We start from the raw sequence: 16,879 nt of genomic DNA, 5'->3' as shown, positions 1-16,879 counted from the left end.
GTGAACTTTTGAAACTTCAAAGCCTACCCACAGTGAGATGCTTCCTCCAACAAGACCACGCCTAATCTTTTACACATAATCTACCCACTGATGACTAAGCAGTCAAGTATATGAGCCAGTCTGAGGCATTCTCATTCAAACTCCCACACACTAAAAGCCTGATGCCTGTTTTTTCTCCATTCGTTTCATCAGTAAGGCCTTCCTAAGCAATGCTCCTTGTTGGTGGTATGAATATGCTTGGCCCATGGGAAGTGACACTATTAGGTGTGGCCTTGTTGGAGGAAGTGTGGCACTGTGGGGGTGGACTTTAAGACCCTCCTCCTAGCCACATGGGAGACAGTCTGCTCCTGGCTTCATTTAGAAATAGAACTCTCAGTTCCTCCTGTACCATGCCTGCCTGGATGCTGCCAAGCTTCCACCTTGATGATAATGGACTGAATCTCTGAACCTGTAAGCCAGCTCCAATTAAATGTCCTTTATAAGAGTTCCCTTGGTCATGGTGTCTCTTCACAGCAATGAAACCCAAACTAAGACACTCCCCTGTATCCTCTCCATCTCCCTGTGTCTTTTCTTCCTTCATAGCAGTTGTCACCTATAAATTTACTTATTTTCTACATAACATGTACTAAGTGTTAACCATAAATAAAGGGGATGTTTTAGTCATACTACCCAACTACTCCAAACAGACAATAAACACTCATTATTATTTATTGGGCCAATGAAAGATATCTCTTCGATATGCCCCAGATTCACACATCCCACTCAGTACTTGGCTGTTGTGATCAAGTAAGGCTTCAGTCATAATGTAGACAAAACGAAACTTGGGATTTTGGGCCTACCCAATCTTCTGTATTCTATACCATTCCAGTCTGTGGAATCACTTTCTGTTACTAATATCAGAAACTCGAATCATGTGATTTCATTCTTTCCCTCAAAATATGCATCCAAGTAGCACCTAAGTCTTCAGACTTAGGTGGTAAAACACATCCCAACTCTATCCTCTTGCCACCCCTATGGCCATTCCTCAACAGCAATCAGAACTCTCTGTAATTTTTATACGTTTCTCTGTGCAGTTACAAGGAGTTGAATGCCTTGCCATCTATGCTCCCAAAATGCTACATGATTTTTTGCCTCTTCCCAGCTCTCCAGTCTTCCCTCTTTACTGCCCGCCATGAAACATGAGGCAGACTGGCTTCGTTCCATTCTTCAAGTAAGCCAAACTTTACCTCACATCTTCCGCGGGGCCTTGTTCTTTCTGTCTAGATTGCTCAGTCTTCCTGATCAAGGTGCCTGACCATCTCAGCCTCCAGTTCTAAACCTGTATGTCTCATTGTTAGAGAGGATCAACAGGTCACAGTCATTCTGTATCACAGTCTTCTGCACGTCCACCACTGTGTTATCACAGTGTCTGAAGCTGCTGAGAGGGATTTTAGTGGAAGATCTCTGTTGGCTGAGACACTGGGCCTATGAGATTTCCTCCTCTTACAGTGGTGAGTTTTTGTTTTTATGCCTCTTAGAAAAGCCTGGGTCACCAGGGCAGAAAGCCTTGCCAGATTTCACCCAGTGAGCAATGACTTCAGCTTTGTACAATGTCTGTAGAGGGGAGTGTTTCCTGTGCATAACCCAGGCATTAGGTCAATTGCTCCTGCTTAAGTACCACTGAGGGGGAATCTCCTGCCCATTTTTCTCTTGAGAACTTCCTCATGTCTGTAGAAGGAGCCCAAGTGAATGCGACCAAGCATCATGTCAGGACCTTTTCTCAACTGATACCCTTTATACACTAGGCACATGTTCATTTATTTTATTCATGGTGTGGGGAGATAACCCAGGACCTGGTACGCTCTATTTAGTTCCCTCCTCATCCTACCTCCCCTGTTAATAGGCTCTCACTAAGTAGGTGAGGCTGTCCTCTCCTTATTCTCTTTCTCCAACTCTAGAATTGGGATTATATCAAGTTCTTGTCACTGTCCTTTAAAGAATTAACATTTTCAGTTTCTATCCTAATCATCTGAGAGTTTTGCATCCTGCCATTGCTCTGGCCTATCTTTTGGGGGACATAAAACTAATGGCCTAGGAAGCCAACATCTCCTGTCAAGCACATCAGCATTACTGTATAATGCTAATTATACAGTAATAATAAAGCTATAATAAACAGGCATGTGAAACAGTCACTGTAAAGTGTTTGTGCTCCTCTAAGCTTAAGACTTGCTTCTTGAAATGCATCTCACTCTATATAGGTGGGCTCTGGCCTCTCTGCTTGAAACTGGGGGTAAAAAAAACTGCACAGATATATGTATTCTGATCAGTGTTTACCAGGGAGAGTAATAAAGTCCTTGTCAGTACTGTCTGGCAAAACTAATTTATTTGCAGGTAGGGTAAAAATACCAAGTTGTTTCTTCTTGCTTTGGTGTCAGCCTCCTAGTCCTGCCAAGGTGAAACAGATCATGTGTCTTGTTTTTCTATGAAAGAGCTTAACATTCTTTGAAATTCAACTCCTTTGATGGTTTTCCCCAATGCCTTAAAAAAGCTGTGTCTTCTTCTCTCAGGATAAAAGAAAATACAGGGTCAGAGGGATGGCTCAGCCATTAAGGACACTTGCTGTTCTTGCAGAGGACTTCAGTTCACTGACCAGCACCCACATGACTACCTGTAACTCCAGCTCTAGGGAATCCAACTCCTTCTGGCCTCCCCCTCTCTCACGTGATGCACATAAATCCACACAGGCTCACATACATACACATAAGTTTAAAAAAAAAAGTAATCTTAAATAAAAATAGCCGTATAGCCTCCTACACTTTGGGCTGAAGGACAGTTCTCAAGCTGTTGCTAATTGATTTTTATAACTAAAACCTGACACTGATCTCTGCAGCTTAAAAACGTTTTTAAAGCAGCTTCTAAGATGAACTACACGAGTTTCAGGAACTGAACATTTCATCACAAATGCTGAAAGCTACAGACTGAGAGGGACCGACCTGAACATGGTGAGGCAGGAGAGGGCGAGTCCAGCTAACTCACAGGGACATCACAGAGAACGCATGTCCCTACTGGATCAGGGCACACACGAGAACATATAAGCCACCTGAGAGAAAAGCATTTGGATATCTGAAAAACAGGTAAGAGGATGTGGCAAAGGGCCTAAACAGGCATGACAGGTGACAGTGCCGTCTGCGGTTTTCAACTTCCTTGTCCTTCTCCACACTCATGCTCCAGTTTCATCCTGAGAAATTTTGGTTATTCTGTGAGTTTACTTCATCTGCACTGAGGAATTCTTGTCAGGGCTGTTGCTTAAAGAACTTAGCCACCCCCTAACCAAGGCTTTCCCTGAATTCTCCTGATCTTTACTGACAGAAACCTGTTGAGCTACAATGCACGAGCTCCTGGCACCATTCCCAGTATGTCACAGATTCCCATCTTCTCAAAACCCAGTTTAAATATTCTTTTGTTCTATGAATAACCCAGTACTCCTGTTTGCTTAACTTAGCCAAAGCTGAAGTTGCTTTGGCTACCTTCATTGCTTAGAACCAAGAAAGTAAGAGGATAAAGGGTAAGCAGCCCAAGAGTAGTAAGGCCAAGGAGAGCAAGAGAGCCTGTGAGGGCACTCGAGATGCTCACAGAAGGAGCCTGCACCTATGGATGTGCAAGTGCAGACACTTTACAAGGAATCGAGTTTCTGTGTCCAGTTAAAAAGCATTTCAATGATTAGGATGATATTAAAGAGTTCCCCATGGGAGCAAATATAGAGATGAAGTGTCGGACAGAAACTGAAGGAGGGGCCATGTGGAGACCATTCCACCTGAGTATCCATACCAGATGCAGTCACCAGAGGCAGACACTGATGTGGATGGATATCAGGAAGTCCATGCTGACAGGTACCTGATACAGCTGTCTCTTTAGTGGTCTGTCAGAGCCTGACATATACAGAGGCAGATGCTCACAGCTAACCATTGAACTGATCATGGGGTTCCCAATGGAGGAGTTAGAGAGAAGACACACGGAGCTGAAGGGGTTTGCCACCCCATGGGGAGAGTAACAATACCAACCAACCAGAGTTCTCAGGGTCTAAACCACCAGCCTGGGTGCACACAGGAGGGACCCATGGCTCCAGCTGTATATGTAGGGGAGGATGGCCTTGTCGGGCAAAGGTGGGAGAGGAAGTCCTTGGTCCCATGAAGGCTGGATGACTCAGTGTGGGGGAATTCCAGGGCAGGGAGGTGGGAATGGATGAGTGGGTGGGGGCGCATCCTCATAGAAGCAGAAGAGAGTATGGGATGGGGGTTTCTGGGTGGAGGGGAAATGGGGGAAGGGGATAACATCTGACATGTAAATAAAATATCCAATTAAAAAATCAAAAAAAAAAAAGAGTTCCCCATGGACCTCCTTCATCAGGAAGAAATGAATGGTATGAGGAGGAACCCACACCTACTGGAAACAAGTAGAAGAGAGGAAATGCCAGCAGCAAACCATCTGTTAACAATGAAATTCGCCAAACAGGTTTATTGAAATTTAACTACAAAGTTCCAGTTATGAAACTCATTTACAAAAGAAAGTTACACGTCGATAATGTAATGAACAAGATAACCCACAAAAAGAATACAGCAGGGCACCAAGTCATACGTTCTCAACAAGTACCTCGGACAATGCACAGTGCAAACATGAGCCAGATCCACATCAACCCAACAGTTCATGGTTTCAGATGAAGAACTAACTATTGGATAATCCATACTCATTATAAAGGCAATTCCTAAAGTCCAGGAAGACCAGATGCTTTTCCAAGCTAAAGGGGTAGATTTCATACATGACTCAGATAAGGCAGCCTCTTTTTGCTAGGAGACAGTTTCACAATATTTAATTTCCATTTCTGAAACTTAGCATTCTAACTTAGGTAAGAGCTCATTTAAGACTTCCTTATAATGCACAAATGTGTATATAGAAAGTTGGACATACAGACTTAAAATGTACAAATATGTATATTCAGAGAGGTGTACACACAGATTTACATACATTGTAAGTCCTTCTGAAGAGACTTCTATCACTTCTTCGAAGTATAAAAATTGTGGGTAGACGTGGCTCAGCAGACAAGAATACCCGGCTGTTCTTGCAGAAGACCCCAGTTTGGTTCCCAGCATCCATATGACAGCTTACACTATCTTCAACTCCAGTCTACAGGTATCCAGTGCCCTCTTCTGACCTCTGTGGGCACCAGGAATGCATCTAGTGCATTTACATGCACACAGGTCAGACAATGATACACATGAATTTTGCAAATAAATAAAATCTTCTTTTAAAAAATGATGTTTAATAATCAGGATATAATAGCCACTCATTTTCAATCTCCAAGGATTTCCAAACATAGTATCTGGGCAGACTAAGAAGATATGGAGAGCCCACTGTGCTACAGGCTACTACAAGGTTGCTAATTATGCAACCTTGGCAACTAATGACATTAGAAGAAAGACAATTCTTTGATGGAGGATCCAACTATCCAGTGTAGAGTGGTTGAATGTAGGGGGACCCCTGTAGATGCCAGTAGTAGTATCACTAAGTCAAAATATTAAAACTCAACCTTGCCAAATATCCTAAGAGGCAGAAGCAGAAAGTACTGGTTTTAATATGACTACAAGAAAATAAATACAACTGCCAGCTATGATCCACCATAAGTCAATGGTGATTCAGTAGAGTGACATTCCGATTTGACTCAAATGCACACCATGGCTAGAACTAGGTCAGTCACACTGGTGTTTGTCTAATAGTGAGCTGCCCGATACGACAGTCATGTACCACCTGTGGCAAACAAGCACTCAAACATGGGTCTCACTAGTGAGAAATGGCATAAGTGTAAAATGCACTGCATTTCGAAGACTTCACATTAAAAAGTAAATCTCTCAATATTTTTGTAGTCATTAAGCTGTCTGGGGTTTACTGGGTGAAGTACATCTTAAGTCAATTTTATCTACTCATTTTATGGTTTTTAAGTGTAGCCACTAAGAAATTTTACGACATTTACATGACAATTCCATTCAACGGCACTTGTCTAGAGACGACATAATTTAGTCTTGTTCCTTACAAGAACTGATCTCGGGTTTCCCGAGCCGCAGAGAGACTGTCTCGTAAGGTCCACTCATAACTCCCTGTCGTGGTGAAAAGGCTCCCGAGCTTCCTTTGGCCAGTTGCTCTTGTTCCAGCGTTTTATTCGGAGCACTTCACCTGGCTCGCTCCTGGTGGGTGATCTGTCTCCAGGCTGCTGCGCTGTACTCACACGCACCTCTGTTTCTTTCTGACACTCCAGAACTTTCTTTGTGGGAGCTTGAGATGTAGAAGCATCCATCATACTTAGAAAATCAAAGGCTGGAAGAGGAGGTTTCCATTCCTGGGCAGATAAGACCGCTGGAAGAAAGAGACAACCAAGAGTTGTCGTGATAAACAGAGATGAAATCACAGTATGAATATAGCACGGAAGTATTTTATTTTGAAATACATATTTGTAGGAGGGCCTTATCAGCCATCTCCATTTGCATTTATGTTTGTGGTGACCTAAAGAGGGCATATGCACATTTTCCCACATGCATGCAGAGGCCAGAGGAGAAGTCCATGTATTGCTCTCCACATTATGTTTTGGGAGAGTCTCTCACTGAATATATTAATCCATTCACGAGGGCACCTCCCTCATAACCTGACATCACTCATTTGGACTCACCTTTCAACACTGCCAAATGCTGATCAAATTTCAATCTGTGTTTCAAAGTAGACAAGCCACACCAAGAGGGTTATTTACTATGATTAAAACTAGTTATAGTTAAAGAGCCAGGCATGGTGGTGCACACCTTTAGTCATAGCACCCTGGACACAGAGGCTGATGGATCTCTGTGAGCTCAAGGCCAGCCTGGTATACAAAACAAGTTCCAGGACATCCAGGGCTACACAGAAAAATTCTGTCTCCAAAAATTAAAAAAAAAAAAAAAAGAAAGAAAGAGAGAGAGAGAGAGAGAGAGAGAGAGAAAGAAGAAAAAGTAACTTACAAAATTGTACAGGAAAAGCAGTCACTTATAAAGTAGTCACTTGCGGGTAGAAGAGATGACTCAGTGGTTAGGGGCGCTTGCTACTCTTGCAGAGGACCTGGGTTCGATTTCTGATGCTCACACTGGGCAGCTTACAACTGCTGGTAACTCAAATTCCAGGGACCTCAACTCCTCTTCTGCTTTCTGAGGGTTACTAAATGCACACAGTGCATACACATACACTCAGATGCACATGCACGCGCACATGCGCGCATACACACACGAATCATTCATACCTGTCATATTCATGCAGTAGACTGCCCTTAAAACTGTAGATTAAACCCTTAAAATCAGACTTTACCCTCTGTAGTCTTGTCCTCATAAAAAGTATCTATTTATTTATTTATTTATTTATTTATTTATTTATTGGGACAGAAATCTCGTTGTGTAACTTTGGCTGGCCTGGAACTCATATGTAGACCAGGTTGAACTCAAGCTCACAGAGATCTACCTACTTCTACTTCCCAAGTGCTGGGATTAAAGGTGTGTGCCATCATATCTGTTAAGCTTCTTTTTTTTTTTTTTTTTTTTTTTTTTTTAATGTGTGTGCACTTGTGTTCTGACAAGTTTTACATCAACTTAACACAGGCTAAAGTCATCCTAGAGAAGGGAACCTCAATTAAGAAAATACCTTCATAAGATCAGGCTATAGGCAGACCTATAGGGCAACTTGTTAATTAGCAGTCACCTCTCCATAGCCTTGGCAACAGCCCTGGTTCCAGGTTCCTGTGCTGTTTAATTCCTGTCCTGGCTTCCTTCAGTGATGGCCTATGATGTGTAAGTGCAAGAGAAACTCTTTCTTTCCCATGCTTTTTGATCATGGTATTTATCACAGCAAAAGAAACCCTAAGACGTGTGTGTGTGTGTGTGTGTGTGTGTGTGTGTGTGTGTGTGTGTATACATGTATAGATGCACATGGAGGCCAGGCCAGAAGTAAACTATGGTATCCACGGTGTCTTCCTCAGTTACTCTTTGATCAGGGTCTCGTACCCCAAGCTCACTGAGCTAGCTCCACAGATCCACTTGCCTCTGCCTCCTCAGCAATGCATTACAGGTGAGTGCTACCACACCTGCCTGGTTTTTTGTTTTTTTTTTTAATGTGAGTGCTGAAGATCAAACTCAGGCCCTCATTCTTGCACAGCAGACACTTTTCCAAGTGAGCCATCTCTCTGGCTCTGGAAAGTAACTTTCTATGAATCATTCCAGAAAAAATATTTTGAAATATATTTAACATTGTTGCTCATACTAGTAATGCCTTAATCTTGAAGCATTTTCTGTTTCTAGGTCATTATCTTTTTCCACGTGCTTTATGAAAACAAGTCCATTTTTAATGTCATTATTAAACTTCTCCCCTTCGTGCTCACTGATCTATGCAGAAGGCCTGTGAGAGCCAGAGGGGATGGGTGACTCTAAGGAAACAGTGTCCTCCAGACACAACAGGACTGATACACATGAACTTAGAGGCTGACCACATGCAGAGGCCTGCAGGAGTTCAAGCTGACAAAGTCCCAGCACAGAGAAGACATGGGCACACAGTTCCATCCCTAATCAAGAAACTATTTGCTGCTGATAGTGCCTGGGTCGATCTGTCTTCTCCAGAGTGGAGTCACTGGGTTAATCAACGACATTCCATGGCAGCCTCGAGTGCAGGACTAGTTGTTCAAAACAAAATGGAGTCCATGGGTTGTTTGTTTATTGCATGTTTTTTTAGTATCTTTTGTCTTAGTGGGTTTTATTTTTCCATTTTGTAATTATTGTTTGTTGGTTGGTTCGTTGGGTATACTGGCTGGTTCTGTGTCAACTTGACACAAGCTGGAATTATCACAAACAAAGGAGCTTCAGTTGAGGAAATGCCTCCATGAGATCCAGCTGTAAGGCATTTTCTCAACTAGTGATCAAGGGGAGAGGGCCCATTGTGGGTGGTACCATCCCTGGGCTGGTAGTGGGTTCCATAAGAAAGCAAGCTGAGCAAGCCAGGGGAAGCAAACCAGTAAGAAACATCCCTCCATGGCCTCTGCATCAGCTCTTGCTTCCTGACCTGCTTGAGTTCCAGTTCTGACTTTCTTTGGTGATGAACAGCAATGTAGAAAGTGTAAGCTGAATAAACCCTTTCCTCCCCAACTTGCTTCTTGGTCATGATGTTTGTGCAGGAATAGAAACCCTGACTAAGACATTAGATTTGTCTTTTTTTCTTGAGAGAGAGAGACAGAGAGACAGAGAGAGACAGAGAGAGACACACAGACACACACACACACACACAGAGGGAAATCACATGACGTTAGGTGGTTAAGAGTTGGGAGGATCTGGATCTGGGAAGAGTTGAAGGAAAAAGTATCATCAAAATATATGGTATAAAAATATTTTAAATGATACTGGTCAGTAGAAGAGAAAGACTGATTAAAGTTGATAACATATTAGATAAATTAGCTAACCAAAAAGTCTACTAAAAAGTTTAGTTGGCCTATTTAAAATATTTTTTAAGAAATAAACTATATAAATAAATATATGAAGTAAGCTTTTAAAAACAAGCTGTGATGGAAGAATTTGTGTATAAAGACGGCACAACAGATTTTCACTTTGGTCTGCCAATGTTCCCAAAGTGGCGGGTTTTTAAACTAGATATTAAAAGACTCGCATGTCTGAAGATACTGGCAATGAACACAACAGCATTGACTCAATATATCAGTATTAAAAAAAAAAGAGGCCTTAGAAGGAGAGGCAGTGGTCGCCATTCAGGACTTGAGGAGTCTAGACTGTTCATCATTATTACCTATAATTAACATTTAAAACAAAATACAGGGTTATATGCACCGAAGGAAACAGAGAGCTTACTGATGGGATTTTCTAATCCTGCTTGAACATTTTTCAGCCACAACACAAGGCTTTGTTCCATTATAGACTGGGATGAAGGAAATGCATATACTTGGCCACCCGAATGCAAATTCACCAAAAGCAGCTGAGGAAGTGGCGGCAGAGGGCCAAAATATGCCTTCAAGATGCCTCTCCCCACTGGAGTATTCTTTCTGCAAGAAAGGATGGTTGGGTATGTTAATCATTCCTTCTATGACAACAACAACAAAATGTCATTATAGAGCAATAAGCTTCAATTATTAGCCTGCCAGAAAGCTTATGAAAAGACTTCACCAAAATCAAGAGATCTACAATTATATTACCAATCAAGTACTTTTAAAGTGTCTTTGTGATATGGGGCAGTCTATCATGGGAGTAACAAAAGGCCCCCAGTGACTTTGCATGAAAATCAACACAGGCTTGACACAATCAGTAGTCTCCTTAAGTACCTCATCTAGTGTCAGCTCCAAACTGATGTGTTATATACGACTAACAGGATGCTTCCTGTTACAAACATTTCTCTCCCCTAAGATTTTCCCTTTCCTTGGGAAATGAGAAATTTTAATTCCACATTAAAGATTTAAAACCGTAACTGCATTCCTACAAGGAACTACATGGTAAAGAAGCTTAGCTTCCTGATGCAGCACACTCCACATTATGTAAAACATTACTTTAGATACCTATAGTGCAAGTTACTGAGGTAAACTTTCCCTCAAGAGTGAGATGTAATGTTAATAAGACTGTACAACAAAAATGTATACTGCCACATTTTTCTTGCTTTTCAATTAAGTTTTAAAAAGCATGCCTGTTATCTGTGAGTCTGAACAAGGGTTATGTTTACACATGTGAACTGTGCTCACATTTAATGAAGCACCAGTGACTCATCTAGAAAACATGCTGAAAACTACCGCAAACGGATGCGCTGAATGAAAGCCTTCTGTGATGCTACTGGGTGACTTTTACCACACAGACGAGCAGACTGAAGTTTGTAAATATCATAATGCTTACTTTCTTATTTGCCACTGTTTTCAATGGACATCAACTACTTTTTAAAATCAGAAAATACTGCTTACAGTTATTTCAGGGTAACAGTTGTAAACAAAGTCATCTTTGAACTTGTCCAAGGAAGCTAGTTATAAAAATATCATGATGGTGTGTTTAGTTCCATGTTAAATCAAAGGTTATAGAATTTCATTTCCTAATGAAAATGTAATAATTCTACTTCCTTCGTGTAGCCCTTGAGCTCATGAGTGCTGTGATTTTAGGCAGACACCACACCATAGGCTTCCCTTGACCTACATCTTAGAGCAAATCAAAAGCATACAATATATACTTACAGATTTAACCAGCAAGGGGTAAACGAATCCAACTGCTTCTGTCTCACCAGTGCCAGGACTGTGTTCCTATACTGAGGGTTTATGCTGCCATCACTAAACAAGATAAGTAACGGTCTCTGAAATCTTAAATATGTGGGAAGATTTTCCACAGTGATTTCTGGCTGTTTAAAAACAAACAAACAAACAAACAAACGCATCAAAATCTCTCAAATAAAAACTCAGGCATGATAAAGCATAAAGTAGAAACAATGTTCAACTCACTCATGCAATTTTAGTTTATAAAATGAAATTCACGTATTTTCTTTCAGATATCTGACCACAGTAAGTAAATCTTTAAAATTTCTTATTCAGTCCTACATCACAGAAATGAGTTATAGTCAAAATACAACTACAAACAGACTTTAAGGACAGAGTGGTTGGTATCTCTACAATAATTCATGCTGAACTCTGGACGAGATTAGCTAACACATGCATGATAGACAAAACACTTCCATACTTCCTTCTAGTAGTATGTTTTTCTAAATTTACTAGAGGCTAAAACATAAGCTAAACTTTGAAATTATAACCTTTTCCCCACTATCCATGAATAGCTTAACTTTTTTCAAACATATGATTTTTTTGGACATTTAAAACAATTAAAGATGTGCAAAACAAGCCCAAAAGCCAATCTTACCTCCTCTGGGTTTAAAGCAACTGAATAGAATTTAGTGAGAAGAAATCTCTTTTTCTACCATTCTCATTATTGTTTTACAAGGGTGTCCCGCAGTAGTACAGTGCCCCCTGGAGGCACCTCCGAGCTAGAAACATCATCTCCTTTGAGATGGGAAATGTTCCCAGAGGCTCAGCTGGGGAAGGAGAATACAGGCCATATATATTGCCTACCAGCTAGCTTCCAATTTCACTGAGTCACTAGAAACCCTCAAAGACAACTTGGCATTTTAAAATCATGCCAACGGCCTTTACACAAGCTGGCATATACATTTCCCTTCCCTTTACCAATCATTTTTTCTTCCACTTCTTTTCTTCATTCTCACAATCATCATCTTAGATTTTCCTACATCACTAGTTAAATCCTATATCTGGTTCTTCAAATGCCCTAGGCTAGCCTTCTGTTTTACCTTCTGTCTATCTCTTACACAGGTGCCATCCTCCTCCTAAATGACATATCTCACAGAGCCTCAGAAACATGAGATGAAGGTGCTCATCTCAGTTACTAAGAATAAGAAGCCTGAAATGTAAGGAGCTTCCTGCCCTCAAAGAACTTATGCATTAAAAGAGAGAGGTACTCAAACTGCTATGATCCTTGAACATTGTTCATGTTCGACAGCTAGGGAAGCCAACCTGTCAAAAAGACAAGGTGAGAGAACTCATGGTGTGAGGAAGTGTCATTCTGATACAGTCCCTGTATAAAGAGTAAGATCCTGACAGGCTAGGTTTGTACTCCAGCAGAGATATACTGAGAGCATTTATGAGAACAGACAGAGAGCTGTTACGGCTACATGTGGGGCATCACTGAGCCGAAAGATGACAGCGTAGGGAAGGCAAGAAGCAAGTGTAACTGCAAGACCAGACAGGAATGCCCCAGCCAATGTTCTAGCTCCTGGGAACTGCAGACTTTGTATCAGATTGGTGACATGGACAGACCAGCCTGTTTGCAGGAAGATGACTAAACAGAATAGGAATTTGAGAAAACAAAGGTCAGTGATAGACATTCTCCTTTTCCATATCAGTCAAGAAAGAAAGTCCAAGCTGTTGGAAAGATGACAAATATCCACCAAGAGGAAACTAGTTAATTAAACACAGAGCATTAACACAACTGAATATTGAGCAGATATTAAAAATAAGCATTTATATGTTTTCCTTCATGAAAATATACTTAATATATAAGAAGAGATGGATAACTATTTTTAGATTTTGGAAAAATATATTCTCAAGTTTAAACCTGGAGAAGTTATAGTTGGGTCTAAATTCCTTCTCTATTACTTTTGCATTATTTGAAAAAATATAAAGTTACTATACTATGTATATGTTAAGATAGCATTTCTTTAATAATTTATCTCTTAAAAATTACTGTAACAATGATTTAGACAACTGCATCCTGAAAAAAATTAATTCAGTTATTTGATTAATTATAACCTGTTAATTTAGCATGAAGGGTGGGGAGACAAACTCAAGGTAACAAAGGAACTTGTTTTAAAGTCTACCCTTTATATAGTCTTTAATGTAGTCTCCCAATATATTAGCATTTAAGTCACTGTGACAAGAAACAAGACAGGAGACCATCCAGTCAATATTTACAGCTGATAACAGTACTCCATCATAACTTCAGAAATGCAAACGTGCAGCATTCTAGCTACAGAATCAAGTAACCATGTTACACCTGCTGTGCCTGTGACTCCACGAGAAGGCGTTAGGAAGGGGGTCAGAAGGTGGCATTTTAAAACAGTGTCACTGTTATTATAACTGTTAGTTGTAATAACAGCTAACACTTGCTGAATGTTGGCTATAGGTCAGACACTCTCTGCAGAGTGGCACCCCTGTGACATTTACTCCCAGCAGTGATTCTGCACCTTACACATGGAAATCTCGGGAGCAGCAAACACACTACAGAGCCAATGAGAACGTGGAAGAATTTGCAACCAAGAAATCTGCCCTCTTGACCATCTTTATTGTAAAAGGTTTACCCTATATTGGACACTTCAGCCCCAGGAAGCCAGTAAATTTTTAGTAGCACACTAGAAAAGCTGTGTGCATATAATGAATAACAAAGTCAAACAAGTATTCAACCACAAAAACATGACACCCCAGAGCCTCTGAAAGCTGAAAAGTTATGTGCTAATAATGGGATATTACCATTTATCAATCGGAATTTTATCTCAAATAACTTCCTTATTATATACAATATACTCACAAATGCTTCCAGTGGTGCATTTGCTAGTATCTGAACCATGTCTTGTACCAGGGTGGTGTCTAGTGGGACACTCTCTATTCTACCTTCTTTGGGCCTGGCCAGTAGCAGGGCTGGGAGAGTTGTACCGTATTTATTTGACCTATGAAGAAATATACTATTAAAATATATAACCAAGATACATCAAGTTACCAAAAACATGAACAATGAGCCCAGCACCTCCCAGCAGGAGGCAACAGAAGGAAGCCTCACTGCTAGCTAGTGAGATGGTATCCAATGTAATCCTCACTACAAGAACTGAGGAAAGGTGGCCATGAGTTCAAGGCCAACCCAAGCTATACACTGAGGCATTGTCTCAAACAACAGCAAAGTATAAACATGTTAAAAGCCCTAGTGCTAAGGAGAAATTTCCCTCAATTTCTGGACAAATGTTTATGTGAGGTTATCTGAGAAAGTTCAGGAGTATTGACAGTCTGAAAGAAAATGACAATAATCTAAATATGTCTACTTTTCAACTTGCCCTCAAGAAAATGTCTAAATAGGACCTGGAACACACTGATCCACCTTTTTGGACTGTTCATCACAGGCCTGAGTAAGGCATAGAACCAATGGCAAGCCTACAATCTGCTGGGTACTATAGTTAATGCCTTATCCCAAGGTCTTTGTATCTTAAAGATATAAAGCAAATTCACAGCAGAAAATAGTAGGTGATTATATTTTCAGATAGGTAGGTCATTTATTTTCTGGTTCAGTAATACTTTCTAAAACTTGACTAGTTTCATAAAACAATCTAAATTTTCCCCATAAAGAAGTTCAAAATGAAAAAAAAAAATCGAGTTCAAAACAAAAGAATTAGTAACACTGTAGTCAGAAAATCCAAAGCACAAACTATTGGAGCTTAGTAACTCCTGGGGCTGGTCTTGTGTGCTATGTATTCAGATGCTGAGTTCTCTACCCCAAGTACAGGTTGCAGTCTAGACATAGGTGCTGTATTGACCAATGTGCTGTAACGAATGATCCCTAATAATCTCTGATTGGTGAATAAAAAGCTAGTGCCTAGGCTAGGGCAGAGGAGAGGGGAAGGTGGAACTATGCATTAAGTATGGGGTCCCAGGTAGGGACCACAGGGAGAAATGACAAAGGAAGAAGGAGGAGGTTGCTATAAGGCAGGGTGGACCATGAGGACGGACCCTGAGCATGTGGCCTGAGTTCACATGAACAGAGCAAGACTCAGTTACCAAGAAACACAGAGTCTGTGGTTGGAATATAGATTATAATAGCTCAGAATTTGCCCAGTTTGGCTTGTAGCTTAATAAAAATATCAGTTTTCTGTGTCTTTTGTTAGGGAGGTATACAGGTTAAAGTGGGCATAGCAATGACCTGCAGGTATCTGGGAGCAAAAAGGGGTTGTAGCAACACCCCCCAAAATATTTCTACTGTAAGTCTACACACACACACACACACAAACTGTTCCTGATGAATGTGATGTATTGATAAAAATTTCCAAATGTGTAGTCTACTCCTTTATTCTACAGCAACTAAAGTATACTGGTAACCTACAGCAATCCCTTCTCCATAGATTGAAGAACTGAAGTTTTTATGTTTGTTTTTTTTTAATATATATTCTTTGGTGGCAAATGAAAACAAGACTCAAGAAGTAAAATCTCAATGCTATAAAAAACTCCAAGGAAAACCTAAAGCACAAGTAACAGAATCCAAAGACTAAAGCTGATATAGGAGCAAAAATAAGTATGATCACTTCTGTGGGTGCCTTCAAAGTAAGTATGAGTCCAAGGTCTTGCCTATGAATACTTCAGAAGGAGTATTTGAAAAATCTAGCAGCATGGCACTTCTCAGACAATCTCCATGGAAGAAAATTAAAACTTTAGAATACTGGGGTGGACGGGTACACATGGGAGGGGAAGGGGAAGGAAAATGGCAGACCAGACTATGTGTGCGAAAGCCCAGATACCCACCACCTTGTGTGTTGACTGAAAAGTATGTTTTGGTTCTACTAAATCTCCAGATCAGTTGTGGGAAAACAAGCTGTACATTATGCCGCATCATTTCAAGTGCTCCAGAATTAGAAGAACAATAAACGTACAGTATGCGAACGTCATCTTCAGAATACACTCCTGTGATGACAGAGCCTCTCAGCTGCTTTCCTGCTTCCCTGAAATGTTCTTTTGCTGCAAAGACAGAGATGAGAGAAGCTTGGGAAACTTTAATGTCCTGTGTGCGAGGCAACTGAGACAGACTTCACAGATGGCAGACTCATTACCTTGAAATTTCAAAGGCTGGTGCTTAAGTGCAGACACAAAACAGCCAAACTAAACCTGTTTCATGGCATACTGAAAGAGGTATCTCGTTATGATACAACTGCAGTTTCCTAAGCAAATGTTCTCTTAATGATGATGCAGTTAAAAGCACTGGCTGCTCTTCCAAAAGACTGGGGTTCAATCCCCAGAACCCACAAAGTATCTGTCTGTGGCTCCAGTTCCAGTTCCTCATACAGACACACACACAGGTAGAATAATAGTGCACATGAAATAAAAATAAATTTAAAAAAAAGTATAGCACTCTAATTATACAGAATGAGCAAATAAATACTTGGTATTTTTTATTGTATCTACTAAAGCAAGAAAAATGGACACAGCTGTCTTCATACATACAGCCTGGAGAGAGGTGTAAGTATGGGAAATGATACATATCTTAAAATCACCAGAGTA

General features: G+C 40.7%; 1 protein-coding gene across 6 annotated transcripts in view; it reads right to left on the bottom strand.

The window, feature by feature from the left end:
• Nucleotides 1–4,467: 4,467 nt before the first annotated feature.
• The window catches only part of Txndc16 (thioredoxin domain containing 16), a 65,335-nt gene continuing 52,923 nt past the window's right edge, over nt 4,468–16,879 (bottom strand). For 3 of the 6 annotated variants that reach the window (XM_034498090.2, XM_034498092.2, XM_034498091.2), the window contains 5 exons: nt 16,255–16,339; nt 14,154–14,292; nt 11,243–11,403; nt 9,888–10,078; nt 4,468–6,384 (listed from right to left, as the gene is read on the bottom strand). In XM_034498090.2, coding sequence (XP_034353981.1) covers nt 6,119–6,384; nt 9,888–10,078; nt 11,243–11,403; nt 14,154–14,292; nt 16,255–16,339 — 842 coding nt within the window. In that variant the 3' untranslated portion in view covers nt 4,468–6,118. The remainder of the gene's footprint in view (nt 6,385–9,887; nt 10,079–11,242; nt 11,404–14,153; nt 14,293–16,254; nt 16,340–16,879) is intronic. The other 3 variants (XM_076931187.1, XM_076931188.1, XM_076931186.1) reach the window with 1 other exon arrangement.

This window comes from Arvicanthis niloticus, chromosome 3 (assembly GCF_011762505.2).
Source record: "Arvicanthis niloticus isolate mArvNil1 chromosome 3, mArvNil1.pat.X, whole genome shotgun sequence".
Classification (NCBI taxonomy): domain Eukaryota; kingdom Metazoa; phylum Chordata; class Mammalia; order Rodentia; family Muridae; genus Arvicanthis; species Arvicanthis niloticus.
Note: the sequence above shows the minus strand (reverse complement) of the source record. Positions and strands in the feature narration are given on the sequence as shown.